Source organism: Dreissena polymorpha, chromosome 5 (genome assembly GCF_020536995.1).
Source record: "Dreissena polymorpha isolate Duluth1 chromosome 5, UMN_Dpol_1.0, whole genome shotgun sequence".
NCBI classification, from domain to species: Eukaryota; Metazoa; Mollusca; class Bivalvia; order Myida; family Dreissenidae; genus Dreissena; species Dreissena polymorpha.
In genome coordinates this window covers 6,875,370-6,894,357 of record NC_068359.1, presented here as the reverse complement: position 1 = coordinate 6,894,357, position 18,988 = coordinate 6,875,370, and the positions used below count along the sequence as shown (strand labels likewise).

Here is an 18,988-nt window from a genome sequence, read left to right as displayed (position 1 = left end):
AATAGCAGTCGACTGATGGAGTCGAAGCCTTGATGCACGAACGCTTCGTTGTCCTTGATTACCGAGCTTGATCCCCCTATGGCTCTTCGAGCTATTTCCATAACAATTTCTTGTATTTTGTCCCGTTGCTCGACCGTCGTCAGGCTCAACAACGAAGCCCTTGGAAATCTTGAGAGTTTGTATTTTGTCTCCGACAGCGCAGACGGCGATACCTCTATGATTATTGTCTTCATATCCATGTTAATTTTTGGTAGGTTCAAGATATCCTTGTACGCTATTTCCCAATTAATGTCACAGTAAACAGTTCCAGTTGAATTATGCATTAAAGTTTCATGGAAACATGATCTAAGTTCTGGAATGGATATCAAGTTATGTCCTCGTTTTTCAAATTTCTCTACGAACATTGGTTGTGCGGCCATTCCAACGGAAAGCGCTCCCCAATTGATCGCCTGTCCCGGCAGACCACTTTGTCTTCGCCAGATCATAAAGGCGTCCATAAAACAATTTGCTGCTCCGTAGCTGCTTTGTCCGGGCATACCAATAAAGCTGCATATAGATGACGCACATACGAAATAGTCCAGGTTCATGAGTCTGCTAACGATATGAAGATGCAGCGTTCCCAAGATCTTTGGTTTTAAAACGAGTTCAATATTTTCTTTGTCAATCTTCATCAAAGGTTTAGCTTCGATTACACCGGCTCCGTGAAATATCCCTCTGACCGGAACTGCATTCGTCTCTTTGTTAATTATCTCGAAGGCGCTTTGGAGTGATACAATGTCTGTTACGTCGCCTAGAACAGGGAACACATTACAGTTGAAAGTGTTTTTGACATTTTCAATCTCGTAACATTGTTGAGCAGAAGCAGAACGCCGTGCTACTAACGCAATGTTCCCGGCACCATTTTCCGCAAGGAATTTGGTTATTTCCCACCCAAGGCCAGTCAGCCCACCAGTCACTACATACACTGCATCCTTGAAGAATAAATATTCTTTTGGATATCTAATTGGCATTTGAAATTTCTTTGATTTATCGTCCACAAGAAGGATCTCCTGGCAATCAAAATTATTAGCAATTGAAGTTTGCTTTTCGTCAGTTTGTGTCAGCTCACTCAGAAAAGAATGATTTTTGTTAATCCACAAAACTGCATCGTGTAATTTTGATTTCATGGTACCGACGATAAATATTTCTTCAAGGTGTAGATGTTCTACTGTAAGAGTTGGATGAAACATCAATTCGTCTCTTTCACTCGCTTTCAGATGAGAGGCGAAACACAGAAAACGTTTGCACAATGCTGGCACCATAATAAGCTGGAAACCTAAAGGTTCGACGGCGATTGCGCAGTCGAATTTGTGTTTTGCGGTCGGACGATTTACAATACTTGCAGTTAGTCCAGTTTTGGATTGAATCAGAGATTTAAGCAACACGTGAATTGATTCCTCTTTTTCTTTACATACAATTGCTACGGATGAACATCCTGTTAGTTTGGATGCAAGCTCTGTAAAGGCAATTACATGTGTCAGCAAACCTGGTGTGTGATATTTCAGTGTTTTTCTCTGCATGCAACACGCGCTTGGCAATTGTAATACGGTTTTAACATAAGACGGATGAATTGCAATCATCGGTTCGTTTCTGTTGTCATTGTTAACTATGTACCCCTCGTGCTCAACCGCAATAACTGGCGAAAATTCAGCCATGCTATCATCGATAACCTGTAACCTGATAGACTTTAACATCGGTGCAACAACAGCTGAAAGTACTAGGAGCGTAACTTCATGGATATCGGGGGTGACAATTGGTGGTACAGTCAGATACATGTCACGTTCAGATGCCATAAGTGCAAGAGCGTCATTTTGAAACGGTGAAAGCACATGCTCATTTCGTACACCAGGCGTCGGACAGTCTCGTGGTGACCTACACATGCGAGCGCGAAAAATCTGAGTTCTTGTTACTATCGTATCGTGTCCTTCTTCATTTTCGTCATTGAGACACGTTCCAACAAAATGCATAAAAGTTTCTAACGCTTCAGTGAATGAAGGCTGTGTATCAACCATTGAAACATATATTCTCGTAGATTCCACGTTGAGCGCTCTGACGAACCCCCAGAGTTCGGATCCGTACAAGTTGATTTGTTCTGAAGACCCGATCTTCGATGTAGTCTGTGTATTTTCACCAACGATGAACATGGGTAGCGGATTCTCGGTATTGTGACAAAACTTAACCAGTGTCGTTATTAGAAGGCAATTCTCAACACATGATGTAAACAGCGATGACGCTTTTTGCGCGTTGATGTCCTTATTGTCCTCACTTCCGCCAACGTAAAAAATGACTGCTTGATAGCCTTCTGTTCGTATATTCTCGAGGTATCCTTCTATATTCCCCGCATTTTCCATAGCGATGCACGTGTGTCCATTCCTCGTTATCATTGTGATTGATTTCTTTTTCCATTTTCGTCCCAGGAAAAGGAGTCTTAGACCTTTGGAAGAAGTATTTTTCCGAAAAGGGCTTTGTTCGGATGCAGCAAACCATTGTACCTCATAACGCAGCTCGCACGGAGCGTGAGCACTCTGTCTCCTGCTGTATGACATGTAGTTCAAAATCTCAGCCACCTTATTGCCAATGTTATCAACCATAACGATGTCGTAATGCAGTTGGTATACAGTCTCCAAGACGGTTTTCGTTTTCATCACGACAAAAATGAACATGTGTTTCTCGGGCTGTTTGTAAACTCGTATAGAACCGATTGTAACAGGTAAAAACAGCAGTTTTTCATGCTTGATTTGTTGTCTCATTTCGTCCGACGTGATAGTAATTGTTGCCTGCAACATAACATCAATTAAACATGGATGGAAACACTGACCTTTAACTTGAGCAAGAACGTCATCGGTTGCGGTGACATGCAACATCCCCCGTGTATCGGTATGAATCGAATTGGTCAGTAGTTTAAAATTGTCACCGTATTCGAATCCAAATTCTCTAAGTTGGTTGTAAATGTCAGCCCTTGTCATGTAAGCTGCATTATTTTGCAGAAACCAGTGTTTGTTGTGTTCGATATCAACATATCTTTGAAGCGTCTCTTCGCGTATTGTCTTGACCCACCCTCTGCATGTAATATGTTGTTCATTACTTACTTGAAATTTGAAGTTGTCAGTTTCTTGGTCGTTCAAATGCACGCTTAGTACAGTCGGATTCTCTCGTTCAAGTTTAACTTTTTTAACGAATTCGAGAGACACTTCAACGGCGCTTGTCGATTGAGCATCTGAGAGGTATGCCTTTGCAACTATAAAACCGACTTCTGTATACAACGCACCGGGCACAATGATTTGGCTTTGGACTTTGTGCTCATACAAAAAAAGTGTTTCTTGTCGATTAAAATCTATTTCCCATGTAGTTCCACTTTGATCGGTTTGTTTTACAAACGGATGGACATCGGTTTTCAGCTTTTTTCCCTGTGTGCGATGAACAGTCATTAAATTTCGAGTAAGCTGCAGATTAGTATTTTTCTGCAACACCTGTATAGGAATATCTGTAAGTCTGTCGGAAGACGGGATAAAAGTATCCCATTTGATGCTGAAACCTAACTTAAACAGCTGGCATAAAGCGTGTGATAAAGTGTTGATTTCTTCATTTCTTGAAACACTTGAAATACACATCACGTTTGGACTCTCTGCAAAAATATCGTACAAATGAGCTTTTAGAACAGGACTCGGTCCTATCTCAAGGTAAATTGTGGAGGCATTTACTTCGTTTGCTTTTGAAATAGCAGCCTTGAAGTTAACTGGCTTTCGAACGTTCTGTTGCCAGTATTTTCCTGAACATGCTACCTGCTTTTTCATTTTTTTACCTGTAACGGTAGAAAACATCGGAATGCTCGGAGGGCCGGTTTGTAATCCGCTCAACGACTGTCGTACTCGCATTGCCGCAGTGTTCACACGTTTGCTATGGTATGCACACGGAACGTTCAACGGAATTACCTGTGAACCTTTCCAGTGCGCTGTCGCATGGTTGCATAAAGCCGTTGTTTCTTTCTCACACGCGACAGTACACGCCATAGGACTGATAAAAACCGCAATCTCATAATCGCTATTGCTTGTACAGAATTGTATCACGTTTTCTACGTTTACGTTTCTGATGATTAGCATCGTACCGCCGTTAACAGATGCTAGATGAAGTGACCTGTAATATATAACCTTAACAGCCGATGGCAGATCTAAGTACCCGCCTATGTACGCAGCAGCGACTTCGCCGACGGACTGACCGACAACTGTATCGGGAATGATGCCGAAAAATTTCCACATCTCTGACAATGCAACCTGGTATGTAAAAATTGCTATGTGGGAAACACACGGATCATAAATGATGTCTTCAGACCGTTCAGATATCTTCGATAGAACTGACCAGCCAGTCAAAGGTGTCAGGAAGGTGTCGATGTCATTTATTGTTGAAATAAACACATTTATATCAAGAAGTCGTTGACCCATGCCCTGCCAAACGGTTCCTACCCCGCAGAATACAAAAACTATTTTTGGTTGCGAATGCGTTTGCTTTACATATGACGCTTTGGAACTGGCAATAGAGGTAAGCTTCTCGATGAGAACATTCTGGTTATCGGCAAATACAACCTCTCGCATCGGCATAAAATCCCGCTTGCAGGTTGATGTGAATGAAAGCGAACGTAAGTCATATTCTTTAGACTTTAAGTGTTCTGTGCATGATGCAATATTCACATAAAGAGAATCTTCGTCCTGTGCAGAGATGACAACAATTGCAGGCAAAGGAAACTTAGATTCGCTGCATAAGGACTGACAAACTGAAACCTCCGTGACAACTACGTGAGCGTTCGTTCCACCGAATCCAAAGCTGTTCACAGATGCTTGTCGTTTTTTGTTCTCAGTAACATCCCAAGGTAAACATAGTGTAGGAACAATAAATCCATTTTCACTTAGTTTTAACTCGGGATTTTCGTTTTCCTTGCTGTACCACAGAGAAGGCACGATGATTTTGTGCTTCATCATCAGCAGTACCTTGATCAGACCAGCAACTCCTGCTGCAGCCTCAAGGTGACCGATATTGGTTTTCACTGACCCGATATACTTTCGGAATTTCTTTGAACCGAGAACTTTTCCAAGAGCCCTGCATTCTGTTGGATCACCAATTGCAGTTCCAGTGCCTATTAAGTGCACAACAAACAAAAACCATAACTATAAAAGGTCCATTAAAAGAATAAAAATAATCATGGAATTTTTTAAGAGTTGTGTTGCAAACGTGTCTTATAACCTCGCCCAACTCTGTCAGATATTTTGAGGGAAAATAACTCTCGAGTTTGTAAGTAACTGGGATTAATAAAATTTCATTCTCATCTACACATACAGATGATGAAATATGTGTTTTAATTAAAGTTTTAAAGTTTTAGTTAAACCGATTGATAAATGTGGAAGAAGTTTGCTTCAGAAACTTCAAACGCCGCTGTCATAAAAATGGCGTTCTATAGCCCATAACAAAAAAGGTGGATTGCACATATTTAATTCATAGGGATGTAATATTTTAAGTACCCATGTCTTCGATTGAGAAAGTAACCGATTTCCGATTCACAGACTTAGTTGTTCATGGGGACAAACCGACGGTGCAACCAACGGAACGACACACTGACCGACCAAAGACAGAGTAACTCATATATATAAGCGAGTATCAATACATATGTAAAATGTAATTAAAATGTAAGTAATTGCCTTCCGTTTCTACTAAAAAGCTTTGAGATTACGGGCTCTGTGCTATAAGTATATTGACGTACCATGTGCCTCGATAACTTGTATTTTGCTTCTGTCTAATTTGTGTTTTGTAAATAACTCTTCCATCAGTTTCTCTTGTTGAAGGCCGGAGGGTGCACTGATTGGCTGGGCATTATGTCCGTCCTGATTGGTTCCAGATTGAATCAGGCCCCATATTTTATTGCTCTGCTCAATTGCCTTAAATAAAATATTATAATAATAATTATTATAAATATTTATATTAATAATAAGTTTTTTTACATACAGTTTAAATATACAAGTGCGATCTGACGTCTGGCGTTTATGTTCAACGTTAAGTTGGACTTATTTCGTCATTAAGTTCAACAAGTGATCATGCATATGAAGGTATAGTGTGCGTTTTGATATATTTCCGCGGGTAAAATAATGGCACATTGTCGTATATTTATGAAACAAAGTCAATTTACGTATGTTTTCCAAACAAATGCATGGTGTTTAAAACACGCATATAGAAGATTGACAAGTGGACTAACGTGTTTCAATATATCAACAAACGTATGTACTGTGTAACAACATATTAAGACTGGATTATGTATGAATAATGCGCATCTTGTTAGGATTTGTAAAGTGATAAATATTTGTATGCAACATTTTGATGTGATTCTTTATGTCCAAGAAAATTCTAAACAAGAAAATAATGTATGTGATTAACTGCCATATGCGTTTGCCAATTTGACGTTTGGCCTTAAATTGTGACAGCAATTTGAGCTTGTGCATGTGGCTACGAAATATTCGAATACTTGTGTACAGGACCTGTCATGCATGTTTCCTATTCAAACGTGTGTTAACATCAATTTTGTACATAACTTGAGCAATATGTATCAAAAACTGACCCCGTTGTAAACAGAACAGCAGGATAAAACTTGTCAATACAAAACAATGGCGGATGCGGTTGTTTGTTTCTAGTAGGGATACATTATAATGAACTTTCCCTCTGTAAATAAGAACTTAACGTTGTAAAAGCAAAGCATTTATAATGCGAATGAGATATTTCTTTATTATTTTCACAATATGTTTTTTGTAATGTGAAACTAATTTTAAATGGGTAAAACTAACCACATGTTAATTCACTTTCATTTTAACTTTGATAGTCGTCTGAGAGTTGTTGGAAACGTGAAATTAGTTTCTTTGTGTTCATTTTTTGTTATAGTAAGTCAAACAAATTTAAATACCCTTTACATTTAAACTTTAGTTTGTTGTAGGCCATTTGAATACAAAAACAATGATACACCTTTTATTATAATGAGAAATTATGTGAAAATGATGTGGGCAAAAACATCAATATCCCATATATGAACATCCCTAGTCACTCAATATTAATTGTATGTGCATGCCTTAATGGCAATAACTTGTTCATCATAATTTAAGTATTTGTTGTATGGTCAGATTAATTTATAAAATTCAATTGAAAGTGAAAGTTAATATATACTTATACTACTTATGCTAATGCCAATCCGACCCGAAAATACTCGATCCGGCTCACAATATCCAACCCGACCTGATCCGACCAAACTTGCTACTAATTGCTTCCCTAATAAGTATAAACATCAACTCACAACATATACAAAACTGAAACATTTAATCCAACACGTACCTTGTCCATTCTTTTCAAAATGACGATTCCGCAGCCCTCGCCACGTGCATAGCCGTCGGCGTGCTTAGTGAAAGTTTGACACTGGCCGTGCGGAGACAACATTCGTGCCTTGCACAGCGCAACAAACACATTCGGTTCGAACAAACAGTTCACTCCTCCGCATATCGCCATATCACAATCACCTACAGAAATACATTGTAGTTGATATGCATGCGTATAAAATAATGTATACACAACGAAATAAATGAGAGGCAATGACAGGACAATGAATGAAGTCAACCTACATAAAAAATGTATGTTGTTTTTTACTAACAGCAAGTCTTATCTAAGAAAAAAATCAAGTTAATAACGTGCTGGTTCATCGATAATTCTTATGTCCACATAGTTGTTACTAAAAACATAGTTGACGACATTTGGAAAAGAGTGATTGTACAAGACTTAAATAATTGAGCACACAAACAGAATATTAAAGGACCATTTCAAAGTGCTAACTTATGAACTTATTTTTAGATAAATTCGGCTTAGAAAACATGGACCATGGGAATAAGCGAACGGTGTGCGATATTTTTTTATAGTCAACCATAACTTTACTGTATGTTATTAAATCAATTATGGGTTTTGTTTTGTTTGAAAGCAAACTCGGTATTATTATAAACAGTAGGTTTTGCCATAATTAACAATAAAATTATAACATTATTGTGCGCTAATTTAACTTTTGCCTATTAATTGTTCAACAGTGTGTGAAGTGGGATCAGTCTTTCTTACCGTTCAATATCGTAAAACACGTGATTAATGTAGGTTTGCTAAAGGAAATGTAGCAATACTTTAATATTGAAAGTTAAACACGTTAAATTGGACGTTATATTTGTATGGCAAAATTACCCAGCAGATATGTTACTCATTAAATGTAACGAGACTTTTATTACAAAGTGACAAAAACCTTCGCATCGATTTGTCAGCTATTTTCAACGGCACATTACTCAAATAACGAGAAGATCACCGGATATGAAACTAGAATCATGCACAGCTACGTTTCATATTTTAAGTCATTATGTAATCGTTAAATTTCTCGTCTGACACACTTATGAGGGGGTCGACACGTTTCGTACGACCAGCTGCACGTTCTTGGCGAGGAGACGGGCGCCGCTTAGATTGACTCCGAAAGGAAATGCTAAGGACAAAAATAGCAGAATACAAAGCCGGATCGATCGGGGCCTGGCACAAAAACGACCGCGCACTCTACTGCCAGTTCCCAGATAGGATGCGACAAGGTAGCTACTGGAGCTTATCCATCGACCATAATGCCGACAAAAAGAACAGCCATAGGAACATGGAACGTAAAAACACTTCATGCGGCAAGGTCCAAGAACTGACGCACGCGCTTAGGGCAATTATCGCACTAGTCGAGGTCAGATGGCTAGGCATGGAGAAACATCAACAAACTAAAGGCGCAGGATATGGATCAGCGGGGAGGATTCTAAAAATCGCATCTGGGTTGCTTTCATCGTAGGAAAGAGGTAGTCAACAGCGTAATCAGTTGCACCCAAGTCTCCAGCAGACTCATTTCCATTTGTATTTCAGTGAAACCTCAAACAATCACCACCATAAAGGTCTACGCATCAATTTCCGACTACGAAACGAGGAGATGCAACAGTTAAATGAAAAATAAAATCAGAAATAAGGTCCCGAAAAAAAAACGCCTCGGTGTCCAGAGCAACTAGAACGCCAAGGTTGGCGCAGACATATACCACGACTAATCAGGGAGAGAAGGTAGATTTGGCATAGGAGAGACAAATGGCAGAAGGTTGAGACTTCTTAATTTTACGTAGCCAGTAACTCACCCTTGCCAACACGCTACACCCACACAGACTGTCCAGAACAGCGACAATGCATGCTCATAACGGACAAGTACACAACCAGATCGATTTCATAACAACGCCGCAACGGTTCCATCAGTCCATCATCAACTTAGCGAACACAATAATGTGTTCTGGCGCAGACATCGGCAATGAACATGATTTGGTGCTCACCACCATCAAGGTGAAGTTGACGAACAAGCGAATCAAAAATAAACCTCGCATTAGATTTGACTTGGACAAACTAAAAGATCAAGAACAGAGGCATTTCAAGCACAGATAGTTGGCAATTTTGCCGCCATGTACACCCTAGACAATGCCATCGACACCATAAGCGAAAACATCAACGAGGTCCTGCTGTCATCAGCCAAAGAGGAGGAAAAACAAGTCATGGTTGACGACCTTGATCGTGGGTCTCTGTGACAAAAGAAGACAGCTGAGGCATAAGCAATCACTTGCCTGGACTCGAGGACAGAATTATAGAAAGCTAACAGGGAGATGAGGAAGAAGATGAAAGAAGCCAAGAAGTAGTGGATCTGGGAGCAATGTATCAATATTGAAAAAGAGATGACCCTAGACACAGTACAAAGGCATACATCACATTCAAGACCCTCACGAAGACTAGTCAGCCCACGGCCAGTGGTATAGCAGACGTTTACGGAACCTGGCCGAGAGTGCCGCAGTGTTGAACAGTCGGACTGAATACTGCAAAGACCTCTATAACTACCCGCTTTAACCAGTCCCAGTCTCTTTCAAGAAGATCCCAGACAAGCAGGAGACGACGATATTTAATATTTAAGGCAGAGGTGGAGGAAGCAGTGTGCAGTCTGAAGGCAGGACAATCTTCAGGAGTGGAAAAAGCATGGGGCTGATTAAGTACGCAGGATATGCAGCGACTTCAGAAATGAAGGCACTGTTCCAGAAGATCTGGAGGAAGTGGCCCAAGGAATGGACCCAGTTTCTATTCATCCCCCTACCAAAAAGGGGAAACCTCAAGCTGTGCGATAATTACCGTCTCTACACCCATCTCCAACTTGAGCTTCGCTGATAACGTGTCGATGTACTTGATTTCCACCAAACGGCAAGACCGGTAAACGTGTTGATGAAGATGATGATGATGACGATGATGATGATGATGATGATGATGATGATGATGATGATGATGATGATGATGATGATGATGATGATGATGTGAAATTATTACAAAGTTACATTTGACACAAAAGTGAAACACTCGTATTGTTTGACTGTCAATTATTATAAGAGAATCCGATGTGTCGTTATTATTGCAATAACAGACGACGAACAAGCCGTTTCGTACCAATATTCTTTGTCCAACGTTACATTTTGGAAAACAAAATTGTAGCATTCAAATTTAGTGACGGTTCAACCTTGCAATAAAGCCTGAGATGCTGTGTTGATGGCAACCAGAGACGATGAACAAGCCGTGTCAATGGTCATGGCTGGGCCTGTCAAGTTGTATATGTATGACACTCTGGCGCTGATGATACTGAAGTGATTGCCGGTCACAGCGTACGGGCCAGCAGAAGTTACATCCTCGTTGGCCTGCACGTTGTAGTCGTACGTCATCGAGCCTGGAAATGGCATGTTGTTTATCGATAATAAACATCGGCAAGATAACAATATGTATAAAATTGGTCATGTTTTAAAGATCAATCATATAGAATGTTAAATGTTATACTTACACAGTGGTAAGGAAGAATGGTCGTATAAATAATTTCATTAGCAATCGTCAAAAATTAATCTGGTAATGTAATTCTGTTTTCTCGAAAAAAAACTTTTAACTTTTCTTTAGACCCTTTTAAATGACAATGTTTGACAAAATATGTTGAGCATTGTAGGATCGACTCAAAGAATAATTGACATGTTGTATATAAGTACCCTCACATATAGATCAGTGTTTTCCAGATGCCTTCTTTGCATTGTCTTTTATATTACATTCAAGTGGTCACCTGATTTTTCGCTCTGAGTTTAATATTCCTTTTTTCTCGATTTTACCTATATACACCCCAGTTTTTCCCCTCTGTAGCTCCACTCTAGTGATACCGCCGTCCTCCAGAGCCATGTGTACGCACTGCAATACCAGCCTCTGCTGCGGATCCATCATGCGGGCCTCCTCGTCCGAGATACGAAAGAATCTGTTGTCAAAATCTTCCACGCTGAAATGTTAATTATGAACGAGATGCCATTTAATCTCAATTCTTAAATAAAAAATATCTATGGAATATTGATAATCTTTATTTGCCGCATTGCGACTTATAAAATTTCCTTCTAACACTGTGTTTACATTAAAATGACAACCATTTACAAATACGACATGTTTACCATACCGCAATATAATTGTGTGATAATTGCAAAATATGTTTTCCAAATTGTTAATATTTGTTCATTTTATCTTTATAAGTACACGCTCCAAAAAGTGTGGAAATATTTGGTATTCGTGTATGTGACCATTTGTGTATGACTCAATATAATTACATAGTAAGATGCATCAATGCTGAAAAATAAATAACATATATGCGATAAAATACTTTTATATTCACATAGAAGACCGCTTTGACGTAACCTTCCACAGATCAGGAGAATCGAATAAATAGTTCGAAAACACCGCATTTATATAACATAATAGTCATTCGGACATAAGTGGTGATTTAGTTCCCACTTCGGCGCAAGCGAATTGGCAATAACGACGTTCAGCTGAATCGATTCATAACGTACCAAATATGATTGCCTGTTTTCTAGAATTTCAGTTTGTACTTTCAGATTTTTAATTGTGCACACGGGTTAGCATACCAAAGTATTTAAAATAAAATGTCACAAAACTATTATATACGCATTTGCAATGTTACAGAATATTTTAGAATTTGTTTTGTTAAAACATACTATACATCTTCGTCAAATATTCAAATGAACCAAATTTTAACGTTTCGCATAATTGGCTCAGTGCGTACCTCCTGTTGCCCAAGGAGTTTCTAGCAACTCGATGCAGCGTTAAGAAATTCCGGCCAGTTATTGCGAAGATACAGAATGGACAAGACAAGATAGACTTTGGTTATAAACACCAAAGTTAGTTGCAAAGCAGTCTTGCATTGAAGTTGCGAGCAAACAGAAGGGAAAAGAACGTACAAGAAAATCTTTTTCAAAAAGACAATCAATAAAAGTATTTTTTTTACTTTAAACACACATATAGAGCATAACATTGTTTTTCACTGCACACCCCCTTTTGCAATTGAAATTCCAATGAACAGTCCGATGTCAGCCTAACATATCTTAAATTAATATTGATAATGTCATCAAACAAATAAGCTTAGAATAAATCATATTTATTAATATTGAGCTTTGTTATCATTTAAATATAATTACAAATTTTTAAGCATTGATTTTCTTTTTAAATCAATGAAGCTAAGCTAATGTGTTAATAAATATCGAATTTCGTTATCAATCGACTTGCCAATACTAATTTTTTATAAGTATTGTTCACAATAGAAAATAGGCTATAATAGTTACCAAATGCCCATTCCTTCTGTAGGAACTTATAAGACATCCTAAAGTCAACCAAAGTTTAATAAACGACAAACCTTGCCAGTAATTGTTAAAATCTGCCCGGTTTTTACACACTCATATTGGTTAATATAGAAAACAATTCTTGCAGAATCATAAACTGGGCTGAATTTCTTGCTTCCAAGAGATTATTCTGAAGCATACCCAGGAATGAAGCCTCCCTGTCGAACGTACATCTTGCCAGGCGTGCTGGGGTCTGCGTCGTAAAATGTCTCGATATTCCATCGGTCTGGTGGCACCTCGATCACATGGTTTTCTCCGTTCTTCAGAAGTCGCCAAAACTCGTGTACGCTATTTGCTCCCGGAAACCGGCAGCCTATGCCTACTATCACCACATCTTGTGCTTCCGCCATAGTTTACATACTTCTGCACGGGGAAACAATAATATCAGGGAAACTGATGGACGCTCCCCGAAAACGCGCTTTGTGAATGGGTTTAGATCAATGGACAGAAACACCATAATAATATGTACATGACCCCTTGAATGGAAGCTGCCTAACATTGTAACTGAAATTGAGTTAAGAGATCTTGTACAGCAATATAACTGTGAATATGTTAATGAAATTAATAACTCCCTGACAAAATATTGGAGTGAAACGACCCGACAATATTTTCTTGTCCACCCTTTTAAGGGCACTTGTCGTTTGGGGATCTCAAGGTACTGAATTTCGAGCAGAAACAAAGAGGTACTTAAAAACTGTTTATTTGTTATCAATGGGCATTAACTTTCTGAAACCAATAGCAGAGCAAACTGGTAATGTACCGATGCTCACCTTATATAAGTACTACATATACACTGTCATCAAATTAGAATCATTCATTAGTAAATGTCATATATCAAAGACCATAAGCTTCATGAACGAAAGTACTGGGTTGGAAAATCCTCACAATATGTACATGTTGTTTTGTTTACTACTTATAAAGTTTAATCCAATCGGACAATTGTTTTCATGGATCTGTTACGAAAACAAGCAATTAATCTAAATGTCGTGTTAGTAATCAAAAGGCGATACCTGCTTCATATGAGCGGAAAAAAGTGACAATGTAAGCATGACCGACCTTGTCAGATACTGTATGTTAAGTTTCGTTTGATTTAAATCATAAATATCAGGAAACGAATTATAATTCTAAGGGAAATAATTTCCCGGAAAATAGAGCGGAATGACATGAAGATATGCGCATGTCCCCTCTATATTGACGCTGCATATACAGTTTCATCAAATTCGGATCCTTAGTTGATGACTCTCGTGCGAAAACGAGTAGTAAATTAGAAAAATGTCATTATATTAATCAAAGGACTATACCTTTTTATAAAACTAATTGTAGAGGAACGACGCAAACCATGCAAAAACCCTTTCTATCGGGATATTGCACATTAAACTTTACCTAATTAAGATCAAAAGTGTAAGAGATTTCACGCGCAATAGAAATATTATTCAAATGTCAATAACACCCTGAGAGGTCATCAGTGCAGAATACACAAGTATATATTAAATTCGCACCCATAGTTTTAGAACATAAACATGATTTAAATGTATTTCTTACAAACGAAATAGTATTCACTGAAATCAAAGTAAGATTTTGTACATAAGAAGTACAGCCTTTTCACTTGCATTGAATTATTAACGGTGGACAGATGCGCTTTAATAGTGATGATTTTCTAACAGAGATGTCTTAAATCCATTTAAGGTTACATGAAAAACGTATTGTGTGTTTACAAATTTATCTAATTAAAATTAGACCTTAGTGGTAAGGTGACCTGCTTTTGGTAATGTTACTACCCTTAAATTATCAATTATTGTCAGAAACCTGTTGCTAAGCAATAGTATAGACAATCAAGTTGCGTAAATAAATAAGAAAAAGTACTATAAAAATGTTACATAAAATAAATCTTAAATATTGAATTGTAAACAAAACAAAATTCATGTATAAACAATATATCGGACATCTCAATAACACACGTTGAATTAACACGCATCATACCTGTGTCGTGGTAAATTCACTTTGCATTTAATGATATTTTATTCTATTACATGTGTTACAAAGAGAAACATCAGCTGATAATAACAAGTGGCCCTTTATTTATGGCCAGAAACAAAGAGTCAAACAGTTTGATGCAGCGCCACAGTTTAAGTCACAACACAGAAATAAGGTGAGACAAAAATCTTGTCATTTCAAACGGAATCCTTATACATCAATAAACGCGATGTCTTTTAACCAAGTTATCATTCGGGACCGAGCAAGACAACAATGTGTTTTTCTTAAAGATAAACACATACCCGAATTGATTTTCTGGCATGAACACGAAAATTATTTTCTTCAACAAAATATTAATTCATTTGTTATTGGCAAGATACAGGTGAACCGTAACATTGCTTTTATTACCACGCTACAGATTTGCATTAAGATTTGGGTTTGAACATTCATCAGCAGTTACTTAATACTAGAGACTGAGCATATCTCATCTTATAACATATGTTAATTATAGCGATATTAATGAACTGTTATGATATTGCAATTTAACACTTCACCTGCGATATTCAATTACATGTTTACAATTGGTTTCCAGCCATAAATCGAAATCAAAACATAACCTCATCTGTCTAGTCTTTTGTCAAACAAATTCACCCAAATAATAAAAATACACCAAAATAATAAAACATATCCTGTTTATAAATGAGGTTCACCTGCGTCATTCAATTACATTACATTTTTACAATAATTTATTGGTTATCAGCCATATATCAAAATCCAAACATAACCTCATCCGTCTCGTATTTTGCCAAACAAATACACCAAATTAATAAAATATATCCTGTTCGTCCTTACCGATCTGATTCATTCAATTGAACAATTACGATTGGTTGCAAGGCATGGATCTAACTCAAATCTTTCGGCATCCGTCTAGTGTTTTGACCAAAAGTTATTCCTGCCTTAAAAGTGTGAACATATTCCCAAAGATATTTTTTTAAATATATTCTTAATAATATTAAAATTCTTTAAAATATATTTTTATGCAACACTATATAAATAATGTTATTGCTCATGCAATCCATGGAAATATTAGAGCAGTGTTTACAAAGCTGCTAGTGGTGGGTGGAGTTACGCTTCAGACCCAATTTCCGTAAAAGATACTTGTTCACAGATTTCCTTGTTTGTTTTCTCATGTTATTCAATCTATTTACTAAAATAACTTTACTATTTTGATGAGTTTAAAATAGTGATTCAAAAAAGGATAATTATTAAAAACAATGAATTGCCTTCCTCGAGCTTCAAGCCCGGGGCTTATGAAAGCAATCGCTAACAACAGAAAATAAGCGTTTAAATAAATATAGAGATTGCATGCACTGAGTACAATACACGCGGATCAATGACTATTAATTGATAACGTGACACCTCATATACAATAATATACTACAGTATAAGCTATACGTGTCATTAGCATTCCAAGTATTGCATTTATGCCATGCACAGTAAGAAAAGCAATATAAATAAAATGGTGATGAACGAAGACTTTTCATTCATATTTCACTTGCAAAAAGATGTTAAACAGCATTTTCAAATAACAATAAAACACATCTATTTGAAAATGTGATAGGACAAAGCAGTTATAACTTATTCTTAATGACAAATCAACCGCAATTTAAATATTTACAGTAAGTTAATAAAATATAAACTCACCATTTAATGAAAGTATCATTCTGTGTACGCACATTGATTTGTGTATATTAGCAAACCGTTACCGCATTTTCTTAGAATAAGTAACGTAATAATTAACAGTGACCTACTTTAGTCAGAACGTAAAATACAAGTTTATCACAATTGTACAATTAACTTGTAAAAATACGCTCCATCAAATTTACTATTTCAATATCGTTCAATTAAAAACTTACTTCTGACAGGTTCACGCAATGAAATGACTCACCCCCATTATTACACTGAGGAGTGCTATATCAAAGACATGACTGTTGAATGATTTGGCAAATAAAATATTAAAAAAATTCCAAATGAAAGTATCAAACACAAACCATACAAAATTTATATTCAAAAAAGACAAGCTAACCATCGTCATGGTGCCGATTAAGCGAAAAGGCTGTAACACGTTTTCAATATATTAAAAATATATGACCTGTGACCAATTGCCAAACAAATTGTAAAAAAGACTCATAGCATAATACGAAGTAACTATATCACTTACAGTCTCTGAAGACTGAAAATTTCACAACATGATGAGTTTTCAAGCTCTTAAATGATATTGCATCGTTTATTTCACTATTACATTATGATTTATATTGTTACAGTAAATGTATCATGCATCTCATTTTTTATTCATCATGGCATAATAATGACAAATAAAAGGTACCGATTGTGTTAAAGGTATCAACGTGATTAACAATATATTTTGTTAACTAACCTTCTTCTGAAGTGGGCAACAACACAATTGCATAAACAAAATAATAATGTATTATATAATGTACATTTGTATTCTATTCCATAGAAATTTGCAAAATGGGGTTTACAATCCCCAATATTTGCAGAACCGTTGTTGCCATATATTTGAAGCCATTATAAGAAACCCAGATTGATTTATAAATTGACTAGCATAAAAAAAAAAAATTAAAATTACTCACAATTCGGTTGTATTTGGATTCTTTGCAGCCTGTCTGTTTGTGTGATCGCATTTAGTATGCATATATAAAGAGAGCGTACATGCGCGGTATGATTTCACCGTTATATTTAAAATCTAACTTCGTGTTCACATCCTTCATTATATATGTATTTTGTGAAATAAAGGCACAACGATTAACCAGTCAGAAACTATAACCTGTTTGACGCAAACGAATTCTTCGTTCCTTAGTAGGAGTATTCACAATTCACCGAAGATCCGCTGACGTGTGCTTTCCGTGAAAACTATGTTTAACTGTAATGAAATGATTGAACGAATTAAGTGTTGCAAAACGTGAGATTGTTTTGCTTAAAGCCTCAAAAGTCCAGGATTTGATAATAAATCTTGTGAAAATAACTATGTATCATAGCAAAGATTCCCCCTCGCTTTTGAAGGCTAACCAAAGAAGTTGTTTATCTTCACGGTAAATTACTGAGTTAAGTGTCTTGATGTTTAAATATTATTACCTGGCAGATTTTTTTAAGTAATGTGTGAATGTAAATAGGTTTTTGGATACATTGAGAATGATTTACATTACTAGTTTAACAAATGGCGTACAGAAGTAAAATACGCCGTGGGCTCACTTACCGAACAAAATGTGAACAAGTAGTGGCATCAGCAGTTCGAATATGATTTGTTATGTTAATGTAAATATTAATGTTTACATAATTATCGGGTGAAATACCAAACTTTCGAACAATCCTTCGTTCTCACTTTGTAATTAATATAACTGATATCAGTTGAGGGCCGGCAAGTTTTTACTTATGAGACACATATAATGAAGAACACCTTTATCCCTTTCTTTTATGTCGGACGCTTAACATCCCACCCAATCACTAGGACACAAAAACGGTTCACATAATATGTCGTTACTTTGCGTAACTTATTTTATTATCACGCCGGATATATAAACTCGTAACCACGAGTATTAGTAAAGCATAAACGTTAAAGGGTAATAATACATACCTTACTATATATAGTAACACATTTGTACAGTTGTTCATGCCATTATCACCATTGCGGGGTCATTATAAATAATCGGCCCTCACGTGAGGATCGATTATTTATAATCGGCCCTCAGAATGTGTGCGCGTGACGTTCAACTTGAAAAAATGGCGTCCACATTCAGTCTCAGCCACAAATCAACGAAATAATCAATCATAATTAGATTATTTAATGACAGGTAGCACGCAATTTGGTTAATGCAAATATCAATTGAAACTGAAACTCTGCTTCACATTAGATTGATCCCTTTATTTGAGCTTTAACAGGATTCACCAAACAGCAAAATTTAAAAGTAAAAGACAACTTACCTCTATGACAACTTTAATCCGATGCTTATAATAATAAAATAACAACGATTTGCAATCCGTTTTCTGTTATTCTATCCGTTTATCTATATTTATTTTGAATCACACTTTTTTAAACGATTGTAGCGAATGCTAACCGCTGTCACCAAAAACACGATTTACAAAATCGAATGACT

The 18,988-nt window shown here is 36.9% G+C and overlaps 1 protein-coding gene across 1 annotated transcript; it reads right to left on the bottom strand.

The window, feature by feature from the left end:
- Positions 1–781: 781 nt before the first annotated feature.
- Positions 782–13,189, bottom strand: LOC127881337 (putative inactive phenolphthiocerol synthesis polyketide synthase type I Pks15). The gene is made up of 7 exons (XM_052429096.1): positions 12,981–13,189; positions 11,274–11,434; positions 10,646–10,849; positions 7,399–7,580; positions 5,789–5,963; positions 5,022–5,167; positions 782–790 (listed from the first exon to the last, which is right to left on the bottom strand). The coding sequence occupies exons 1-7, from the start codon at positions 13,187–13,189 to the stop codon at positions 782–784; spliced, it is 1,086 nt and encodes a 361-aa protein (XP_052285056.1).
- Between the last annotated feature and the right edge of the window lie 5,799 nt (positions 13,190–18,988).

Bases quoted from the DNA above. Each gene is read 5' to 3' on its own strand.
- LOC127881337 (XM_052429096.1), bottom strand. From the start codon at position 13,189: ATGGCGGAAGCACAAGATGTGGTGATAGTAGGCATAGGCTGCCGGTTT. The intron at 10,850-11,273 runs GTAAAATCGAGA...TGCCATTTCCAG, and splicing joins AAAAACTGGGGTGTATATAG to GCTCGATGACGTACGACTAC. The intron at 5,168-5,788 runs GTACGTCAATAT...TGCACTTAATAG, and splicing joins ACAAGTTATCGAGGCACATG to GCACTGGAACTGCAATTGGT.